At 45.1% G+C, this 23333-nt stretch overlaps 2 protein-coding genes across 2 annotated transcripts in view; both read left to right on the forward strand.

Annotated features, from left to right (window-relative positions):
• LOC124857917 (outer dynein arm-docking complex subunit 2-like) overlaps nucleotides 1-23333 on the forward strand; it is a 62610-nt gene that overhangs the window by 1923 nt on the left and 37354 nt on the right. Inside the window, exons 4-13 of the mRNA XM_047349501.1 lie at nucleotides 42-249; nucleotides 425-531; nucleotides 1063-1199; nucleotides 2296-2412; nucleotides 5986-6194; nucleotides 6732-6836; nucleotides 8267-8429; nucleotides 18603-18749; nucleotides 19115-19324; nucleotides 19948-20181. Of these exons, the coding sequence (XP_047205457.1) occupies nucleotides 42-249; nucleotides 425-531; nucleotides 1063-1199; nucleotides 2296-2412; nucleotides 5986-6194; nucleotides 6732-6836; nucleotides 8267-8429; nucleotides 18603-18749; nucleotides 19115-19324; nucleotides 19948-20181 (1637 nt within the window). The remainder of the gene's footprint in view (nucleotides 1-41; nucleotides 250-424; nucleotides 532-1062; nucleotides 1200-2295; nucleotides 2413-5985; nucleotides 6195-6731; nucleotides 6837-8266; nucleotides 8430-18602; nucleotides 18750-19114; nucleotides 19325-19947; nucleotides 20182-23333) is intronic.
• LOC124857918 lies at nucleotides 14010-15312 on the forward strand. The gene has a single exon (XM_047349502.1). The coding sequence runs from the start codon at nucleotides 14273-14275 to the stop codon at nucleotides 15197-15199; it is 927 nt and encodes a 308-aa protein (XP_047205458.1). The 5' UTR covers nucleotides 14010-14272; the 3' UTR covers nucleotides 15200-15312.

Here is a 23333-nt window from a genome sequence, read left to right on the forward strand (position 1 = left end):
TCTGTATTTGACTCTGTAACTCTGATCTGTTCTGTGTCCAGAAAATAGAGACCCCATGGTGAAGATTCTTGGTTGGAGCTTTATCTCTAAGTTGAACAGAACCGATTCTCCTCCAGAGGTTCTGAGTCTCAGAGACACATCAGAGGAGGAACACTCAGCTATGGAGTTAGATGTCAAAGTCAAGCTGCTCATCTTGCTCCAAAACATTGATAAACAGATCCTCCACAAGCTTCTTGGAGAAATAACAGAGTGGGTTCCTCTCTCTCTTCTCACACACGTCTTCACGTTCAATCAGACCACTACTGCTTCCTCATTCAGACTGATCTGCTGTGACCTGTGGTTCTGACAGAAACAGACGGTATGAGAAGAGACTGAATCAAACTGGATCTTTTATCTGTGTTTGTTTTTCTACATTTGACTTTAGACAAGTCAAGCTTGACCCCACCGTGGTGAAGAAGGAGGTGGAGTTATTGAAACAGAGCTGCACAGAAGGAGAGAAGAGGCTGCTGAAGTCACTGAGATACACATCAGGTTGGAGTTGTCTTCACATTTCACTGTTAACAAGAATGCTGGATTGTCCATTAAATAAAAACTGAGCACTCTGCAGCTGCAGCAGACATGGAAGTCATTATATTTGTCAAATTCCAGTTGACACATTCGTCTGCAGATGCTTGTTGCCTAACGTAAAGTCCTAACAAAGCATGCAGTAGCTTGCACAGGCCTTCTATGTCCTTCTGCTCTCCAGCAGCATTGATACCTTCAGTTAAAATACTCTCCAAGCTAAGTTTAAAGCATGGCGGTGTGACTGTGTGGCTGAGTTTCTTAGTGGATGATCTACATTAGAAGTGAAAGTGTGATTCATGATTCAGAGCTGTTCTCCTCAGAGCTTCTGTTTTATCACCATAAGCTTTCCAGACCTGTGATGATTTCTCTGTTTCCATCCTTGGTTTTCTTTGACTTCCCATCCTCCTCAACTCGTCAGTATGAAGTCTGCTGGAAGATTCCTGCAGGTTTTAAATGACCCTTTGTGCTCAGGCTTAGTTTGTTGCTTTTTTCTTTCAGATTATGAATTTTCAAACGGCTGTCGCGCTCCACTTTGGAGACAGGCGCTGGGTGAGATTTGTCACCTTGTTGTTGAGCCGTGTGACGGTGAGACCCTCTACATCACCTGCAGCTCTGCTGGAGTCTTTCTGAATGCGGTGAGACTAGAAAGAAGAAGCTCTGTGGCTGCATCAACAGCAGCATCAGCCGCTATAACAGTGATGTTGACTGTTAGAAAGTTGAAAGTGTTCAGATTCATCCGTTTGTTAAAGTGCAGTGACGTTATCAGTTTAACTTCAGTATAAAACATTTTCTTCTAATGTCAGCATGTAGCTGGATCTTAATGCGAAATGTTAACAGCTGCCAATATTTGGAAGAGTTGACCTTTTTATTAAGAGAATTTAATTCCTATAGTTTACTTATTGCTGCACCAGTGCAGCTCAGTTCAAATCAGATGGAATTAGACTGAGATTTAACCAAATTTAATAAAATAATGTTTAAAATCTGCTGGTTTCTAGTCTAGGTTCTTGTTTAGAGAAGCGACTCAGAATCTGAACGACTAAAGACAACAAACAGGTGATGTAGTCTGCATAGACAGAGTCCTTAAGTGTCCAAATAAAATAAGCATCAGGTTGTTCACTAATGATCTCTAAACAGGCTGCTGTCCAATCGTCTGTTCATCATCACTTCTAAGTTTCTCAACAAGTAATCAGTTCTGACATGTTTGAGGTCTATTTGTACAGTTTTCCAGATAAACAGGCGTCAAATTTAGGCAAAGAAAACCAGTTAAAGGAGGACTGTGTCTGATTAAAAAGAAAAGGACTGTAACAGATATAAACTCAATGGTGTGAGCTTTGTTTTTAATTGAATAATTAAAATCAGTCATGAAACAATCAACTTCATGTTCCTGATAAAGATCATAGGTTTGAAGGTGAAAATGAAAGGATGAGCAGTTTATCCCCATTTCTCCATCAAATCTTCTCTCTAATAACCTTCATCTGATTTTACTGAACTAGAAACAAAAAGTGAATTAAAGAGCAGGTTGTTTGTTGATGTGTTTACAGGTCAATAGGAGCAGGAATTTTCAGTTTTGATGCATTTATTAAAAAGGGACAAAAATATTTGACCTTCTGATCACTGGTCAGAGATGATGAAGAGAAAATTGGACTAATTTCCATTTCCAGCTGTTTGGTTGGTTGCATCACTACTTTATTTAAGTTAATGATCATGTTTTGTTGCATGTTTTTACCACAGGGCTTCAAACAGGAAGGAGATGAGAGTCACTATGAGAGAAAAAGTGATTTCTATGAAGATTTAGCAACACTTCTAAAAAGCAGATCTCCACATTTTGCAGAGAACATAAACAAACAGGTAGAGTGGAACAGATGCTTCTAAAGTCGACACACCAACACTTCTCCTTTTTCAGCTCTTAAATCAAACATGTTTGGGAGTTAAAGTTCCTCTTTTTTTCAATGAAGAAGGTCCTTGTCTCCAAAGCGTTGATCTGATCCCTGCTGCTGTGTGACTCGTGTTTCTGAACAGAGTTGGGATCGAGGACTCGGTCTCTGTGCTGTTCCTCACCAATGAGCAGCTGTCTGGTTGTTACTGTGCTGAAACATGTCTGATTCATCCTCCTCAGAGTTCAACCATCAAAACAGTGAAGCCTGGTCCAGGACATCACCTGCCTACCTCCTACACACACACACACACACACCCCTTCTCATTTCCAGACACTGAAAATATGTGTTTTCTTCAGTAGTTGTATTTCCTGCTGAAGTAATTTGACGACATAACAAATAATGGACTCCATCTGCTCTTAGAGACTTTGTTAATCATTTAGAAATATGATCTTCTCTTTTCTCCTTCACACTGATGTTTGTTGGAAAATGTGGCATCATCACAGGTTCATCAGATCCTTGAAGTGTTCTTAATGGTCTCCACCTGGTTTCTGTCTCGGTTCCAGTTTTTAAACTGAAGGGAAAGTTTCAAGTTCTAGAAAAATCCTTTTTAGTCTTTTGTTCCTGATGATGTCATTCTCAATAAAGGAGAAACACCAGAACAGATAATGGAATTTAAATACAATTTATAAGGATAATGATGCATTAGAGAAAAAATCTTTGTCTCAATTAATAAAAACTACATTTGGTGTGATGATTACTGATGTCATGTCAGTAAGAATTAACATGCATCTATAGTGAAATTTCAGATTTTTTCTTCATGTTGTTCTTGTCACTTATTTTTATTTCAGTCCTTGTACCCGTCCAGTTTCTGCAGAAACTCTGTTGTTGGTGAACCCATTAACGCTCACCCAGGAATCATTTAAAAAGTCCTGAAAAGGCGTCTCAGCAGAAGGAATGAAGCAGTGTTGGATCTACACGTAACAGAACATTTAGACTGTTATAAATGATCACTTCAGAGGCAGGTTTCTAACACACAGGTTGGTTTTTAGTTGCAGCAACAAATGCTTACAAAAGATAACAGAGTTTGAGTTGCATAGAACATTATTTTTGCATCAACGTGATACACAGCTGAAGAATTACCTTAAAAATGGACCTACAGTAGAAGGATGAACTGCAGGATATCTGGCAGGAACTATGACAAAATATTGGCTGGATTGTATTTTTAATTCTGAGAGACTTCAAGGGATAAAATGGCAAGAAGTGTTAATAGGTCAAAGGTCAAATGACCTGGAGCCATTAGTGCCTAAACACCTCTTATTCCATAGTGGGTCACTGGGAAGCTGGTGCCTATCTCCAGCAGTCTACAGGCCAGAGGCAGGGTCCACCCTGGACAGGTCACCAATCCATCGCAGGTCAACACAGACACATACAGGACAAACAACCATGCACTCATTCACACCTAAGGGCGATTTAGAGAGACCCATTTACCTAACAGTCTGGTTTTTGGACTGTGGGAGGAAGCCGGAGTACCCAGTGAGAACCCACGCATGCATGGGGAGAACATGCAATCTCCATGCAGAAAGACCCAGGACCTTGTTGCTGCAAGGCAACAGTGCTATCAGCTGCACCACTGTGCAGCCCTAAACAACCATTTCTCTAAATGTGGTCAAGAAATGGTCTGAAAATGAATAAAAGAGCAGCCAGTGTCCTACTGGGAAAACACCAGAAAGACCTTCAGAAATACAAGTTTAAAAGATGACAACAAAGTCTGTCTAAATAGAAAGGAGAAGATAAAGATCTGAGGTGTTCCTCAAGGCTGATACAGAGTGCTGGACCATGCGTGTCCTATATTTACCTGTTGCTGCTCAGTACATTTCCTTCCAGCTGCCGTCAGATCTGAAGGTGACGTCATAAGTAGCTATCGGTTAGTAAAGACTTCAATAAACCAATGAGCAGCGCCAGACTGAACCAGAATAACAAACACATTCAGGCTTTAATGTTTTACGAGTGCTGTGTGAAGAGTGGTAACTCAAGTGTGAACAGGCTAGAAATGCTGGACAGCTGCAGTAAAACTAGCTGTGAAGGACTATGTGGCGGCACAATTCATTGTCTGGATCTTTCTCCCTCAGATTCCTTCACTGCTTTGATATATGCCGCTCACACTGTCCTGTTAGTTTAGGCTTCATCTCTCTGCTCAATATTTACTGCATTTGTTTGTTGATGATTCCACTAAAATGGTTCAATATGCATCATCTGTGGGAGATATTTAGGAATCACAGTCATCCTTATGGACATGCTCTATTCAGGCTCTAACCTAAGAAACCAGTACCAATGTTGCATCATTGCAGCTCACTCCCCTCATGGCAGAGCAGAAAGTCCAAACCCAAACAGCAGCAGCTAAAGATACCAACAGCTGATCTCCAAACATATCTGCTTGTTCTTCAAGTTTAAACAGTGGTTCTGGACCAGATGATCCAGAGAAGACGTTGGGACACCTACTAATAAACTAGTTTTTAGTGTCCAGAACTCACCTACAGCGTTTTAAAGGCATCTGTAACAGGGTTTTATTCTGGGGAGTGGTCCCTTCAGCAAACACATGGACTTTGTCCATTTCACATAGAAGAGAATTACAGAAACTTGGTTAGCCTAATAAAGTCTGCCTGTTAGTCTGTGGTCGGGTGAACTGACTGGTATGTTTCCAATAGCGGCTCACTTTGTGTTTAATGAAAAACACGTCTTTGGAGAAACGACGGGCCATGCTTGGTTCCAGCTGATGGTGAACACAACCTGCAGACGTACTCGCTCATTCTTTTCCCTGCCTCAACAATGTGGAGCCCCTACCAGCCAATCAGAGTCTGAGCTATTCCTGCAGAAGCAGGTGTCTGTGATTAGACTGGGTCCTGCTCACCATTCATACAGGTCTTACTGGCATTCTTCAATAGGCTGTAAAGTTTGCTGTTAGGAGCTGAAAATCCTCCAGAAACAGAATCAAACCTGAAGAACAGCAACACAAAGGTGTTACTCAGTCTGAGGCCAAGCTGGGAGCTTTTAGCTGGATTCTGAGGAACAGGAAACGTCTTGATGTCGTTCAGCCAATGAATGAAGAGGGATCTGTGCTGAGGAAAGCTTTGGGAACGTGTTCTTTTATTCCAGTTCCTCAGTAAAGACCCAGTTCTGATGCAGTTCTGCAGATTGGTCTCAAGGGATTTTATGGGAGTTTAGTGTTTTTCATTGGCCACTAATAACTGCTCTGTTGTTTTCATTTGCCTCTTGTTGGACTGACATGACAACACTTTGTTAGACATTAATATCCTCTGGGTCCAACAATAAAACAAGACTAATCTCTGGTGTTGGCTGGGAGAACATTCAGAACACATCTTCACCAGATGCAGGGATCAAACTGACCATTTGGGTTTAATGAGCAACATTTGGAGAGTTTTACAGACAGATTTTACAGATCTGTGCCGTCAAGATTTATTGCATTTGGGGAAAGGGAATCTTTTTCTTCACCCTTCAGCCTCTGCCGTTTTCTGCTCACCATCAGGTTTCTGTAGATCAAGAACCTCCATCATTAGAGAGGGTTCAGCATGTGGTTCTGGTTGATGGAGCGGAGCAAGGCCGACCCCAGATGTCTGAGGAACAGCAGGAGAACAATGTGCATGAGTGGAGGAGACTACAGCGAGTTCTGTACAGCAGGAAGAAACGTGATACCTGTCAGAGATGGAGGAATCTTGGTGTTCTGACTATATGTGGGTGAGTGATAACTGATGTAAAAAGTGGCCTTAGATACGGTCAGACTACCATGAACAGAGCGAGGCAGTGATCCGTCTGTTGGTGCAGAGGAGCTTTAGAGGAGACCGATGCCAAGATCTCACCACATCTGCTCAGCCTGCCTGCCAGCAGTCACACATTATGAAGAGATGATTGGATGGTTTATGAATATCAGTGCAAATATTCCTGACGACTCAGTGATCAGAGTTAATAAAGACTTCAGTGTGGAAACTCTGTCTGCCCAATTACAGACACCAAACCAAGGGAAGTCCTTTAAAACAGAGCGATCACATCTGGTCTCTGATTGATAAATAGATCTAGAAAGAGCTGAGCTGCTGCAGCTGGAGCTTCTGATAGGTGGAAACATTGGAGCAGAAACTGGCTCAAGTTAAAAGGATCTCAGTGGCTAAAAAAGACCAGCTGAACCCTTGTCTCAGATTGTTAAATAATGATTATGTTAAAAATAATCCTTTCAAAAATAGAAGCAGGCATAATGACTCTTATTTAAAATAATTGTAGTGCAGCAGAGGCAGAGAAGGAAAGGCTGGGACCCAGAGCCAAGAGCAAGATGAAAGCTGGATTCTCTGCATCTTCTTCACCTGGACACATGTTCTCCCAGAGAACGTAAGTGTTCAGGATTATCACCCCTCTGTCTGAATCTAGAAGGTAAAGTTTTTCCTCCACAGGTGAAAAAATCCTCAGTTTACAGCATGAGAGAAAAAAGAAAGAGGGAGCTTGTATTTTGTTGCATGAAAGCAGTGAATTAATGCAGCAACAGTGAGTGAACCTGGAACACTGACAACTACAGCAAATGTTTACATGTGGAAGCTGCAGCAAAAGTCATTATAGAGACAATTTCACAAGAAATACACAGAAGACGGTCAGAAAAATGGGAGAAAACCAAAAGTCTCTCACTTTGTCCTGTTTTGTATGAAAATCAAACATGGCTGTAAAAAAGGACCCTAGTTGTGGTTCCAACAGTGTGTCTACATCAGAAAGCATATAGGCCAGAGCAGAGCTGCAGAAGCTGTCAGGAAGCATAAGAAGAGCCATGTTACTAACAAAGTGTTTGCTAGAAACCAGCTGAACAACTAATTACAAGAATAACAAATTCATCAACCAGTCGTAGACAGAACTGGTCCCTCCACACCTTTGATTTTTTCCTGCTTGTATAAAACTCCTGAAAATGTGGTTTTCATGTCAAACACTTTGTGGTGTTTTCTTCATCAGAGGTGGATCCTGACAGAATGAACTAAATGTTGTTTTGCGTTCAGTAAAATGTGTGTTTACTTGCTAACATTAAACTGAACATGAACCTATAGAACCTGGTTTTCCTCCTGGGCTTCTGGCAGCTCCAGATGTTCAGCTGTCTCCATACTTCAAGCTGCCAATGGAAACAAACTGCTGGTGGAACCAACAAAGTTGATTCAAACCTCCGTCCCCTGACTGCTTTCTTTGTTGCTCATCATTCTCTGTACATGCAGTGAAGACTCCAGGGTCGGCCCACTCAGTCTCACCCATCAGCTCCCACCACAGTCCTGGTCGCTCTGGAAACGTTTCATTCAGAGTTTATCTGCTGCATCCAGAAAACCACTCAGAAGAAGTTCTTCTCTCTGATAATATGCTCCCTGGAAATGCTATCTGGATGTTTATGGGAACTGTCTCTCAGTGGAACAGGGACCAGAATTCATTGGTCCACAGTGCCCAGTTCTGCTGATCCCAGCAGCTTTAAAGAAACATCTGCAGTTCTGGTTGCTTAAATGTCTCAATAAGTCTTTGCTCTCTGTATGATGAGCGCTCCAGTCCTCCTGGGACATTATTCTGATCTCTGTTTTCCTGCTGCTTAGATCTTGTGGAAGTTCTAACTTGAAACATAAATATGAAAATGGTTCATGGACGTTCTTGTGTGGGATGATCAGGTTGTTTATCCATTTAAACTCCCAGAAAGAAGCATGATATTCCAGCCACCCCTTAGTCTGAAATGGATCCTCTATCTGACTCCTGTATTGTTATCTACAGGCAGAGATGTGCTGATATCTGCTGTTTGTGTTCAGGAAAACCTCAGCAGGAGCCATCTTTGAGGAGCATTTCAACAAGAGCTCCACTGAGAGTGAGGAGGAAGAAGAGGAAGAGCAGCAGCCAGAGCGACGTTCAGAGACCAACACAGACCTGGGCTCTGAATACTGGCAGATCCAGAAACTAGTGAAGTACCTGAAGGTAGGAGAAGGTCACCAGGAACACTGTTGTTTCTTTCCTCTGATGGGATCCATCCCAGAATAGTGAGAGTTGTTCTACCAGAGACGAAGCAGGCCATAGCTGACAGGAACCAGGAAAGTCAGAGCTCTTCTTCTGTCCGTCTATCTTAGGATAATCCCTGTTCCTATAAGACCGTCCCAACTGTGTCTATCAAGACTCAGTCAGAGTCAGATGGACGTCAGAGGAGATAAACTGGAGGCTGCTCCTATTTAAAGCTCTGCTTTGTATGGAGATGCTTCCTGAAGTGTTTGGCTGGATTCTTGTTGTTCTGACACGGACCTGTTTGGTTGCCCATTCTTGCCAAGGTCCAGGGGGAAGTACTGTCTGACAGCAGCAGCTGTACGCCTGTTTGGCCACACCACAAACACATTTACATGAAGTTGGTCTGTGATAGATCTGACCAGACATACGGGGAATATTAATGTGTCAAAACATGGAAGGAAAATAAGACAGAAGCAGCAGTGACCCAGACTGGCTGGGAAAACCTCGGAATACCTTCAGAGAATTCCCTGCCTCCTTTACTGATCCCTGTTATATATTATCTAGACAGGATCATTCAGACAGATTACATTAGAAAAGTATCTTCACCATCTGTCCCTCATTGTTCAGCAGTAAAAATCCCTTCATAGCTGTATAATTTTAGTAATCCAGAATATCTACATGTTCAGGAAACAGTTTGTGATTTCCTGGTAGATCTGATTACCTTCTGACTTCCAGCTTGTTGCTAAATAAGAAGCTGCTCACTGCAGCTGAGGAACCGTTTTGGAGAAAACCCTGCAGTCAACAGGAATTCTGGGTAGGAATTTATAGCTGAAGAAAATAGAAAATAATGGAAGGAAATTCCCAGTCTAAAAGGAGGAATTCACTGTTTCCAGAAAGAGGAAAAAGATGTAAATAATATGAAAGAGGGAACATTCAGATAGAATCAACACACTGCTGAGTGTATTTTAAACATTAGCAGCAGGACTGTGACTGTGTGATTGCTTTAAGGTTGTGTTTGTGTTCCTGCTTCAGAAAGATGCATGTACCTCTAAGCAACATGTCCCAGCTTTCTATCTGTCTGGAAACCACACAGTGCAACTATTTCTGACCTTTGCCCTGTGGTCATTTTTTAATATCATTACCATCAGAGGCTGAAACTCAGCTAGAGCCAAGTTAAATACCTGTTTTATTTTAGGAGGAGATCTTTTCCCCTCACACCACAGACTGCTGCTTGTTCTTTAGGAAGTTTAACACTTTCACACAGCGACTCATGGATGTTCTGGTTGTGTTGTGATGAGGTTTCTGTAGGAATACTGGCCCATGGGTCTGAAGTGTTTGTTCTCTTTCAACATTCGTTTCGGTATCTCACTATGGACACGCCTCCAGCGCCTGTCCCCCAGAAGCTCTATTACATTATGCCAGTCTTGACTGGCAGGCGGAAGTGACGTCCGCTCCCATGGGAGGGACTTCCTCTTCTCGCTCCCGGAAGCACCTCTCAGACGGTCATTACAGCAACTTGAGCTAGCTTAACTGTTCACAGAGCGAGCTAACAACTCGGTCGCCGAGCGCTTCTCAATAACTGTGCTCGACTGTTCTGAGTCCCTTTCAACGCTGGTCTGTCGCCAAACAGCAGCGCTGCAACTGGTCACCAAACTAGCTGAAACCTTAACGGAACTTAAGAAGTTGTGTAACTTGCACTCGTTCTCACCATGAACAGAGTCAAACCACCATCTAGAACCTGCACATGTGGCAACCTCATAGCTGGGGCAGATAGCCACTCTGTCTGCGCTTCGTGTCTGGGGCTGCAACATGCCCAGGACGCGTTGGCGTCACCGGCGAGCTGCGAGCACTCTGCACGGCTCTCCCTTAAGTCTCGTCGGCGCAGGCTAGCACGCCAAGCTAGCCTGTCAGAGGTTGATCCTATGATGGGGGTAGCCAATCCCCTGCCACCGGAGCTTCCTGGTAGTGATGAGAGAGAGCCCACTTTGGCTGGAGCCAGTTGGGGTGATCAACTCGACGCTGTCGCGCCACTGACTGACCCAGAGGAAGACGAGGCCGCACTTCCAGTTTTCAGCACTCTTGCTAATGCCGAGTCCGAATCTGAAGTGGAGTCCATCAGTCTCGGGTCTGACGACGACGAGCTGGACTGCGGGCCTTATGCCATCCAGTCGGTTGCAAAGCCCTCAGTGACGGGTGACACCAGCCGCTGCGGTTCCCCAAACCTGACTGCAACGGACCTGCATGATGTCTGCAGAAGGGCAGCAAAGAAGCTGGGCATTGAGTGGCCGGAAACCCTCACCGAAACTACCACATCTCGATATGAGGGGAAGCGGATTCCTAGAGCCAAATCTTCCAGCAGACAGCTGTTGCAGGTCTTTCCCGAGTGCCTCGAGGAAGCAACCCGGTCCTGGAGCAATCCTCTCACCGCCAAGAACCCCGCCCTGGGAGGGTCGGCGCTGAACTGGACGGGCATGGAGGCCAGCGGTTTTTCACATCTGCCTCCCGTAGAACCTCTGCTGGCATCTCACCTGCACCCATCGCAGATGTCAGCCATGATAGCGGCAGGACCCACCCTTCCCTTCAAAGCTGATTCTTTTCAGTCCGCTCTGAATGAGAAAAGCTACAAGGCGGTGGCTGCATCTGTTAAAGCCTTAAACGCTTCATCTCTTCTCCTCGCTTACCAAGCGGAATTACAGGAGCAGATGACTGGCACACCGATGGCCGATTTGTGGGACGAGTTGTGCGTGGTGACAGACCTATGCCTGCGTCTCCACAGAAGCGCTGTCCAAGCATCCGGGAGAGCCATGGCCCTGATGGTCACTCAGGAGAGAGCTAGATGGCTGAACCTCTCTAGTCTGTCTCAAAGAGAGAAGAACCAGCTCCTCGACACCCCGTGGACCCGAAGAGCTTATTCGGCCCCACTGTGGCAGCCATGCAAAAACGCTGTGAGGAAAAGAAGAGGGAAGGTGAAGCGCTAAAGCTGTGTCTGCCCAGGAAAGCGTAGCCTCCTGCCCCTCCAGCACCCCATGTGCCGTTCGCTCAAGCGGCGGCTCGACCGGCCTACCGCATCCCCAAACGCCAGCCTCAGCCGCAGTCAGCGGACCGTGGGAAACAAACCGAGCTCAAAGGTGCTTGGGGTAGGAAGCCATTCGCTCCCCCGACGACGCCGGGAAACCAAGCGACCCCTTCCGCTACTGTGAGCGCAAAGAAAAAGAGGCGCGCTACCTAGGGAGCCGTCTTCGGGGTGGGAGAGCAGGATCTGCCAGACACCTGCACCCCCCCTACCAGGACACATCCTGTCCCAGTTCGAGTTCAGAACGCCACGTTCAAGGCAACTCAAACGGCCTGCAGAGCCGACGTTGGAGCTCATCGTTCAGAGCCGACCGAAGCGGAGGAGGATCAAAGCCACCGAGAGCTCAGTGGAGCCGCAGCTGTGGCCAGAAAGCACACACCAGTGCACAAACACATGCCAGTGTCTAAAAACACGACCTTCCCCCTTCACAACATGTTCAATAAAGTTGTTTTCTGGCACGCATCCAGGCCTGGAGCCGAGGGCGCAGCCACAACAAAAAAACATGAAAAATATGTTAAAAATAACACAAGGATAGGACATGGCCGTGCAGCTGCACATGAGGCCACAAGGGGGAGCTCTTGCTCCAGCATTGGCACAGCGGCAGGCTGGAGCTCCCGCTCCACCCTTGCCACAGCTGCACATGAGGCCTCAAGGTGGAGCTCTCACCCTACCTCTAACACAGCAGGCTGCTTTTTCTGTGGAAGAAGCAGACTTGGGGCGAGCGCAGCTAGCAGTTGTAGCGGAACAGCAGATCCCTCAGCCGGTGTTGCGCAGTGTTTACACGGAAGCACCTTTAGGTCCACTGGCAAACAACACTCAGCTGTGGCGAGCGTGTGGAGCGTCAGATTGGGTGATAAAGACTGTGTCCAAGGGATACAGGCTCCAATTTGTGACAGCCCCACCCCGTTTCAAGGGCATAGTACAGTCATACGCCCGGGGAGAGTCCGCTCGCGTCCTGCAAGAGGAAATCATTTCCCTGCAGCACAAAAGAGCTGTCCGGCTGGTACCGCCGGAGCAAAGCAGAGACGGGTTTTACTCCAGATACTTTCTCGTGCCGAAAAGGGGCGGGGGTCTGCGACTGATATTGGATCTGCGGGCTCTGAACACATATCTGAGATGGTATTCGTTCAGGATGCTAACACACGCAGCTCTGATAACGTTTGTGCGTCAAGGAGACTGGTTTGTCTCCATAGACTTGAATGACGCATATTTCCATATCCCTATATACCCCACTCATAGAAAATACCTCAGATTTGCGTTTCAGGGAAAGATATACGAGTATCTGGTTCTTCCTTTTGGCCTCTCACTGAGCCCACGTGTGTTCGTGAAATGCACCGAGGCAGCCATCGCGCCTCTGAGGGAAAGGGGGATGTGTCTGGCGACGTATATAGACGATTGGCTGATTGCAGCTCAGTCTTTAGAGGAGCTCATGACGCATGCCGAGATGCTTACTTTACATCTGACAGCTCTGGGATTCACAATAAACTGGGAAAAGAGCATTTTAACCCCAGTACAAACAATCACCTTCATTGGCCTGTCCCTGAATTCAGTCGAGTTCAGAGCGCGCCTCTCAGCGGAACGAGTAAAAGCCTTTCAGGCTTGTCTGGCACTCGCAGAGGCACACAGGTGAAATTCAGGTTATGCCTCAGACTGCTGGGTCTGATGGCGTCTGCGCTGGCGGTCATCACACTCGGCCGTCTACACATGCGCCCGTTTCAAAGGTGGGTGGCGTCACTCAGCTTGAGCCCCACACGCCATGCTCACCGCAGCATCCTGGTTTCTCTCATATGTGCATGCGCGCTGAGCCCGTGGAAGCGCCCCGGTTTTCTCAACACCGGCGTTACCATGGGAACCATCCTGATGAGGATGGTAATTACCACAGATGCCTCGCTGACAGGCTGGGGAGCCACTCACGAGGGGATGATGGTAAACGGCGTTTGGAGTCCACTAACACAGACAGCTCACATAAATTGTCTGGAACTCCTGGCCGTGATGCTGGCACTGAGACACTTTCTGCCCTTTATCAAAGGGCACCATGTTTTGGTCAGAACGGACAACACAACAGTGGTTGCTTACATCAACAGACAGGGGGGTCTGCGCTCACGTCATTTACACGAGCTGGCATACAGACTGATAATCTGGACCAGCTCACACTTCCTGTCGCTAAGAGCGACTCACGTGCCAGGGGTAATGAACAGAGGCGCGGATCTGCTGTCAAGGGGCAATCACCGCTACAAAGAGTGGAAACTCCACAGCGAGGTGATGTCCCAGATATGGAAGAGGTACGGCCGAGCGGAGGTCGACCTCTTCGCATCAGGGGAAAATGCTCAGTGTCCAATGTTTTTCTCACTGACAGAGCAACAAGCTCCGCTTGGACTGGATGCTCTAGCGCACAAATGGTCGCCGGTCCTACTGTACGCCTTTCCCCCGCTGGAACTGATCATTCCTACTCTCGCCAGGTTGCGAGAGGGAAAACACTCACTCATTCTGATAGCTCCCCGCTGGCCAGGGAAACATTGGCTAGCGGAGATTTTTCAGATGCTACACGGCGAGCCATGGCGGCTTCCCCTCCGCAGAGATCTCCTGACGCAGGCACGCGGATAAATATTTCATCCGCATCCAGAGCGCATGGCCCTATGGGCCTGGCCTGTGAGGGGTTAAATCTGGCTGCCAGTGGGCTTCCCCAGAACGTTATTGACACAATTCAAAATGCAAGGGCCGTTTCCACGCGTAACGTGTATGAGGGTAAATGGCAGGCATTCGTGGGTTGGTGAGCGTAATGCAAAGCCCTGTGTCGGACATTTTAACTTTTCTGCAGGCACTGTTGAATAAAGGCTTGGCTTTTTCCACTGTGAAGGTGTACCTGGCTGCTATTTCAGTCTGTCACGTTGGCTTTGGTGACAAAACAGTGGGGCAGCACCCCCTGGTGTGTCAATTCATGAAAGGTGCACGACGGCTCCGTCCAGTGTCGAGGAGCCTCACTCCTTCATGGGATTTACCTATGGTACTCGATGCGTTGTCACGTGCACCGTTCGAACCGTTGCAGCAGGTTGAGCTCAAAGTGCTTTCCTTTAAAACGGCCTTATTGATTGCTCTGGTCTCTGCTAAGCGTGTGAGTGACATTCAAGCGCTCTCAGTTAACCCGTCCTGCATGCAGTTTCTGGGTGAGTCAAGGGTTTTACTGAAACCTAATCCTGCCTTTATACCTAAGGTTGCTACGGCTCTGCCATGCCGTGCCCTTGAATTAATGGCTTTCTACCCACCACCATTCTCCTCTCAGGAGCATGAACGACTGCATACGCTCTGCCCAGTACGAGCTCTGCGGTTATATGTGGAAAAAACAGCAGATTTTCGTAAATCAAAGCAGCTGTTTGTGTCGTGGGCTTCATCACATAAAGGAAAGCCTCTCACAAAGCAACGTCTTTCGCATTGGGTAGTGGGGGCTATTATTATGGCTTATGAGAGCAGAGGCCTTGCACCCCCTGCAGGTCTGCGGGCTCATTCCACTCGTGGTGTGGCCTCATCCTGGGCATTGTTCCAGGGTATACCTGTGGAGGAAATATGTGAGGCTGCCAACTGGGCGACCCCTCACACCTTCACTAGCTTCTATAAACTGGATGTCACCAGGCCCACACTGGCTCACACGGTTCTGGGTGTGGGTTCCACATTGCCATGAATGCAAGATGCAATCTGTTGGTCTTCGAGTGAGCTTATCTGGCAATACGGGAGCAGAAATATCCCATAGTGAGATACCGAAACGAATGTTGAAAGAGAACTTTAGGTTAAGGATTTAACCCCGGTTCTCTGAAACATGAGTGAGGTATCTCACCAGATCACCCTCCTTGCAGGGAGCGAGGAAGAGGTGTGCTTATTAAACTGAAGATCACCTACGTGACGTCGACTTTTATACTGGGAGGAAGTCCCGCCCATGGGAGCCGACGTCACTTCCGCCTGACAGTCAAGGCTGGCGTAATGTAATAGAGCTTCTGGGGGACAGGCGCTGGAGGCGTGTCCATAGTGAGATACCTCACTCATGTTTCAGAGAACCGGGGTTAAATCCTTAACCTAAAGTTTTTCTACCTGGATGACTACAGATCTGTGTCTCTATGAGGCTGATGTTGATTCTCACAACATCCAGAATGCAGACTGAAGTCAGTTTCTGACAGACATGGATTCATGTGTTTGTTTGACATAATTGTCACTTCATGCTCCAGTTTCTAAAGCATCAGTGTTAAGTGTCAGCTCCATTTTATCATCCCTGTTAGAAACATCTTTCCATTAACAGGAAGGAAGCAGCAGATAGAACTACTGGTAGATTTTAAAGCTTCATTCTAATTGTAGCATAAAGAAACTGAGCTGATAAAACTAGAGAGATTTTTTTTACCACAGAAGAAGATGATGTTAAACCTGTTTAAATATCAACTGAGGATTTCATGAAACTAATGAATTTAACAGTAACTGACGGATGCAGGCTGCTGACACTGTGGTGCTCTGTCCTCATCAAGGTTGCCCCCCTCTGCTGGCCAGAAGCAGTACTGCTGCATTGTTCTTCTCTCCTAGGAGCTTCATGACTGATTGCTGCAATAAAACTAATCCATGCAGCAGCCAGTATCAGCAGGTTTCTCCAACAGAAGCTCATTTGTGACTAATTATGTTGTCCTGTAACAACTGATGGTTTGATTTTGTTCATAATAACTACAGCTTTCAGTCAAAAGATGTGGAGATTTATTCTAACAAGTATAAATCCAGCATTTTATTGCTGGGAGCAAAGCATTTCTCAACTCAAAGACCTGACTAGATCTTTACTCATCATGGAGTTCACTCATTTTATGACAGTGATTCAGCTTCATCTTATTGGACATCCAGTACTCGTTCATTCTGTCCAGTTCTAACAGCATCCTTTCTATGATGCATCCAGGGACTGGGTTCTTCTTGTTACTGGGTGGTCCTCACTCTGAACCTGCAGTATAGATACTGATCCATCCTCTTCAGTTCAAACTCTGTCAGGTTTCACCTCTCTTCTCTTCCATTAAGATCTACAAAGCAGTGTCAGTGGCCTGAATCCATCTGGTACCAATCCAACACTGCAGACAGTTCTGCAGATCAGAGCAGACCTGATACGGATGTTCACTCCTAGCAGCACGTCCAGGTCACATGCAGAAGAGCATTACATGAAGGGTCAACAGGGTATCCCTGGCAGCTCTGCTGACCTCATTCCTGCTCCACACACTTAGTGCTGTGATTTATTGGCCTGGAGTTGCTCAGACAGGCCAGACTGTGTCTGCAGAATCCCATCTGCAGCTCCAGAGGAACCAGATTAGAAGAAGACCTCCACTCAGCCACGTGGAGGCTTCTGCTGTTAGGCAGCTCAGGTGGAGAAACCTGCAGTCAGAGAAGAACCAACAAGTGGAAAGCCTCTTTATGTGGCTCACATCAAGTTGATCAAAGAACCTTTTGGTTCTGTTTTGGTCCTTCAGACTGGTTCCTCCTGTTTTACCTATAGAGTTTCATCCTACAAGAAGATAAAGGTTTTATAGAAGCTGTTTGCTAACAGCTAGAAGAGCTTGTAATGAATCACTTCTTAATCCACCTGATCCTCCTGTGGTTCTAACCTCTAAGGAGTCCAATGGAGCAGGACATAGCTGGACATTTAGACCTCTTTGGGGACTTTGTGGTTATTTGACTCGCTCTCAGGTCATTCACTCAGCCATCTGATAACAATCAAATCTCTTCTGACTCTCAGCCCGACCTTTTCACACTGATATCTTAGGCTTTATTTCTATGTATTTTTAACAGCTGGACAGTATTACTCAGTCAGTGGGTCTACTCCTTCAGTACCTCGGTACAAACTCAGACTAACCTTGTTTCCTTTACCAGTGAGCATTTCCTCTAACATCACTATACTGTGGAGGTACTCAAGATCCCAAGAAGATTCTTTCATTCTCTGATGTTCATTAAACCTCCAATATATCTTGTAAAGCCACCATGTTGTAATGCCATGAGGGACATAGAAGTCATTGACGGGGAACTTATTTTGATCTTCTTTCAATGAAAGCTTCGCAGCCTGAATAGACAAGTTAGTGATTGTTAATAATGAAACTAATTGGATCTTTCCAGCCTGGTAAACAAAGATTGTTAAACGGTAAATAAATCACATTTAACACTTGTGAGCAAAGAAAGCATTGATGCAGGTATTAAACAGCCTAAATCAGTTTGAATCATATCTTCTAAGGATGAATAATGGTTGGATGTTTTCCTCTCTGAGCATCTGCTCTGATCCTGCTGAAGGAACGTCAGAAATCCTTCACCATAGAAGGTTTCAGATGGTGTCAATGTTTTAAAGAATGTCGACAATCCTCCAAGACCAAAGCGTCTGAAAATGAAAATATGTGATTTGTTTTCTGATTTCCCAGCTGGCGCTCCTGAACATCACATTTTTAGTTGTTTTTACAAGGTATGAAGCTCGCCCAGCGAATCCTTTGAAGAGTTAGACTGGAGGAGACAAAGGAAGCAGTAGATCCACTGCTGGTAATGGACAAATGGTTCACATTTAGGCTTTAGCTCCATGATATGGAGAACACATGTTCCTGTTATCCTGCAGAGTCAGAAAACTGCTCTGTGAAGAAGATCTGATCAAACACAACTGAGACTGTGGATATAGGTCCCAACTGAGGAGCCTGTTTGAAAATCTACCTTAGATTATTGACACCCCATTTCAAGGATATTTATTGATTTCTTCCACAGCTTGGTGTTTATGTTGGTTTGTACTGATGATCCACACTCAGTTCTGGCTGTGAGGAGAACATGACGAAGGCAAAACAAGCATCTAAATACAACATTCATACTAGAGTCAGGTTCTGGTTCTGGAGATGCAGTCTCTCAGCAGAAGAAATGTTTCCCTCAGTGTTTGCCAGCACAAGGCTACGTACAAGCCAGCAGTAACAACCAAACAAGTCCAACAACAATGATATTCAGAGAGAAACTGAACACAGAGTGATAGTATGAGCACTGCATCAACCTCTGCAGCTTTTACTTTCTCTAACATTTTGTTTGTTCCTGTTGGACCAACTTATTTTCAGGCAGCGGACCAGACAGTCTCTGTGCTCATTCTCTGCGCCATGATGGAGCTGGATCTAATGAAGGAGACCTGCCAACTGGCCATCCTGGACTTAGGTGGGCTGGAAGTCCTCCTGAACTTGCTGGATACAAACGACATCAGATGCAAAGTGAGCAGCTGTGCTGAAGCTGGACCTGGATGGTCTGCAGGCCTGAGCAGAACTGTTTTTGTGTGTCAGTCTGGGTTTTAGTTCCTGAAACAGGAGTGTTGGTAGGGAGCAGGTTTTTAAAGACACAGGGCAGCTGTTCTTCACCAGTATGACATGTCTGGAAGCTTTTTAAACTGGTTTTATTCTGACTTTTGATCTACTCTCAGTGGAAATGCAGCTGAGTGTTTGACTTCCAGATGCTTTTGTATCTCAGCACAAATGGAGACCTCATGTTGCCATAGAAACAACAGTTATCATCCAGCACACCTAGTATTCTTCCTCCTTCTTACATATTATTGGTTTTGTCCTAAATGTTTTATGCTCAGATTGGGTCTTTAAAGATCCTGACAAAGATCAGCCAGAACGTTCAGCTCCAACAGACCATTGTACACATGAGAGGCCTGCAGAGGATGGTGAACAACCTGGACTCACCAGTGAAGGAGCTGCAGGCCTTAGCTGCTGAGACCATTGCAAACGTGACCAAGTTCCACAGAGCAAGAAGAACCGTCAGGCAACATGGAGGAATCAGGAAACTGGTGAGTCTGAGCTCAGAAAGATGGACGTTTGCTTATTAAAGGCTGCAGTGGAACATGAGCAACAAGTAGCAGAGTGGGTGCTGAGGAAAGCAGCTAGAATGTCTCCTCCATCCTCTGACCTGTTTGTTGACAGAAGGAGCAGTGATTAAAGCCTCCATGGCTTGTATATTTTCCTCCGCTCCATATCGGATGTGCTCATGCGCGAGTCGCTCACAGAGGCAGATTCATTTCATGCTGTTCTACAAGACCACCTTAGAACTGTGCAGTGGAACTATGGGTCAGAACCCTGAATGATGCCCATAAACCATCACACTGGGCTTTTCAGCTCTAACATCAACATCTGTCCTGACAGTTTTCCCATCCTGCATCTCTGCTGTTTCCATCCTCACACAGCCGCTGGTAATAGAGTTTTAATTACACCCTTAATCACGGCTAACAGCTTATTGTTCCCATCTGGAAGCCTCCATTATCAGCCCAATGTAGCAAGCAAACCTCAGAGAGCTCCTGAATTCATGTCAGCTCCACTGAGGTTTGGAAATGTGTCCATGGAGGTGTTTGTCTCACTGCTCACATTCCTGTTTGTGTTTATCCACATGTAAGTCTGGGGGCCTCTCTCTGATCAGGTAAAGCTGCTGGACTGCTTCCCTAATTCAGCCGACCTGAGAGCAAACATGGAGAAGGATTTGGAGGTGGCCCGCTGTGGAGCCTCAGCTCTGTGGAGCTGCAGCAAAAGCACCAAGAACAAGGAGGCCATTCGTAGAGCTGGGGGGATCCCTCTGCTGGGACGCCTGCTCAGGTCTCCACATGAGAACATGCTGGTCCCTGTTGTGGGCACCCTGCAGGAATGTGCCTCTCAGGTGAGGAGAACCCATGGATTAAGTTGTTCTTTGCTGTTAGACGTGTGAATCTGATTCAGTGAAACAGTTGTTAGTGTAAATGGTCACTGTGGTTCAGGTCCATATGGTTATATTTAGATTCATCCAATTTAATCATTAATGCTCAGAACAAACTTTGCATAACTTTGCCGTATTTCATTTTATCAGTAGTTATTTATTACATATTTAGTACATCTTTGGAATTTGTTTCATGTTTTTTTCCTCTGTTAGATTTCTACAATTCAGGAGCTTCAACCTTTATTTATGGAGTTGTTGTAGGACCCAAATGGAGACAGGACAACAGGAGAGTCATGGTGTGTTTGACGATTTAATAAAAATAGGAAACGGGATCAAAAATCATCCAACAAAATCTAAAAATAGAGGTGACACAAGGAAAAACAGGGCTGGAAATGAGCAAATAAACAAGAATCTGGCAAGATGTAACAGAAACTGATGGACTTCTAACGCTTAGGAGGTGATTAGTGGAACCAGGTCCAGATGAGTCCAGACAACAGAATGTATGGCCGCCGTGTGAGAAGCAAGACAAGGGAGCTGAGAGAAAAATGGCTGCTGAGCAAAATAAACAGGAAGTACCACAGGCATGGAAATACAATAGCTAAACAGAACCTAAATTAACAGGAAGAATGAATCGAATACTGAACACCAGAAGGGACAATTAAAGACAAAGTCCAACAGGTGAAAACACTTTAAAGGTTAACCTGGAACTACAGCTAGCAATGAATTTAAGGTGTTATAGACATTTTATTGACAAAACTGTTTTTATAAGTGTTAACAATGGCAAACAGAGGATTTCTGCACACTTATTCTGTACAAGATTTCACCTTTTAATGTGAGCTTTAGGTCAGAGAGACCTTCATCAGAGCATACAAAGTACAACAATGAACAGGCAGGTTAAAAACAGGTCAGTCCTACCCTGATCTTTGGCAGTATGCAGTACACTTGTGTACACTCATCTGATTAAAGCAAAGCATTCTGGGAGGTCTAAAGACTCTGACCGTGAAGCTTACACATGGAGGCCTTTTCAAAATGCCACAGAGGAATGTGTCACAGTCAATAAAGAAAGAAAGAAAGAAGGAAACAAAACAGCACTTTTCAAATACAGTGGTATAGTAGTTCTATGGTAAATATGGGTTAGGAAAGGCATCCTAAATAAGGTATCCCCAGATCCACAATAAAATAGACTACAACCATAGAACAGAGAGCTATGAAGGAGTACCAGGCGAGGGCCGTCATGAATCATAGACCACAGGTTCAACACAAAGACAAACATGAACAAAAAGATATACTGAATTACAACATAACACTTTTGTCAAAATCCTCATTTAGGCCCGTAGGTTAAGAGCATTTAAAGTCAGTCAGTCATTTTCTACTGCTTCTTCCATAGTGGGTCGCGATGGTCTGGTGACGGGTCCAGTGTGTACCCCGCCTCCCGCTCATAGACTGCTGGAGATAGGCACCAGCATTTTAAAAAATGCTCCTTTTGGCATAACTTCAAATCTATATCTCCCCCTCTTGGCAAATCAATGTGTTCAATCCCCTGAAAAGGTGAGGAGGAGACTGGATGGGAGACCTCATTGAAATGGCGGGCTACAGGATAATTTACATCATTACGTCTAAAAGAGCTCCTATGCTGACTAATTCTTTGTTTCAACATGCATGTTGTTTTACCTATATGAATCTTATCACAGGGACATTCTACTAAATAGATGACATTTTCTGTACTACATGCGATGAAGCCCTTATCAATTAACAACTTCATTTTGTCTGATCTAGGATGTCTAAAAGCCTGAGTTCTCCATGTGTTGTGACACTGGGCACAATGACCACATAGATAATCACCTTCCCTAAGAGGGGCCAAGAGGGTCTGCCTTGGGCTTGTCTTGATATTAGCCCGCAGATTTGGGCCTCTTCTATAGACGAAGGGGGGGGGGATCCTTAAATTGCTGGGCTACTGTAGGATCAGAGGTCAAAATAGGCCAGTATTTTAAGATTGTATTCTTTGCTATATAGGACCGAGGAGTGTATGTGTTAATAAAAGAAATGTAATAACTTTTAACAAACTCAATCAGCTCCTCACGGGTTCCTTGGAAGGTACTAGAAACATCATCGAGATATCTAAGCCATTTGAGGATCTCATGGAGAAAAGGATTTCTGTTGATATCAAAAGCATAATAGTGTTCACAAAAACCCACATATAGATTTGCGTATTCTGGGGCAAAGGTGGAACCCATTGCTGTCATTTACATTGTAGAAAGAGCACTCCATTAAAAGAGAAATGGTTCAGTTTAAGGACCAATGAAACCAGCTCGCAAATAAATGCACTGGGAGGAAGATCTTCCTCAGTCCGATCTTTCAGATGATACTCAAGAGCCTCAAGACCTCTATTGTGGGAAATGTTTGTGTACAGACTTCCTACATCCAAGGTAGCCAAGATGATATCGTTAGGTAGATCTTTTACTGTGGACATCTTGTTGATGAAGTCAGTAGAGTCCTGAATGAACGAGGGAAGCCTCTGAATATACAGGTCCTTCTCAAAGAATTAGCATGTTGTGATAAAGTTTATTATTTTCTATAATGTCATGATGAAAATTTAACATTCATATATTTTAGATTCATTGCACACTAACTGAAATATTTCAGGTCTTTTATTGTCTTAATACGGATGATTTTGGCATACAGCTCATGAAAACCCAAAATTCCTATCTCACAAAATTTGCATATTTCATCCGACCAATAAAAGAAAAGTGTTTTTAATACAAAAAACGTCAACCTTCAAATAATCATGTACAGTTATGCACTCAATACTTGGTCGGGAATCTTTTTGCAGAAATGACTGCTTCAATGCGGCGTGGCATGGAGGCAATCAGCCTGTGGCACTGCTGAGGTCTTATGGAGGCCCAGGATGCTTCAATAGCGGCCTTTGGCTCATCCAGAGTGTTGGGTCTTGAGTCTCTCAACGTTCTCTTCACAATATCCCACAGATTCTCTATGGGGTTCAGGTCAGGAGAGTTGGCAGGCCAATTGAGCACAGTGATACCATGGTCAGTAAACCATTTACCAGTGGTTTTGGCACTGTGAGCAGGTGCCAGGTCGTGCTGAAAAATGAAATCTTC

This window comes from Girardinichthys multiradiatus, chromosome 21, assembly GCF_021462225.1.
Source record: "Girardinichthys multiradiatus isolate DD_20200921_A chromosome 21, DD_fGirMul_XY1, whole genome shotgun sequence".
Taxonomy (NCBI): domain Eukaryota; kingdom Metazoa; phylum Chordata; class Actinopteri; order Cyprinodontiformes; family Goodeidae; genus Girardinichthys; species Girardinichthys multiradiatus.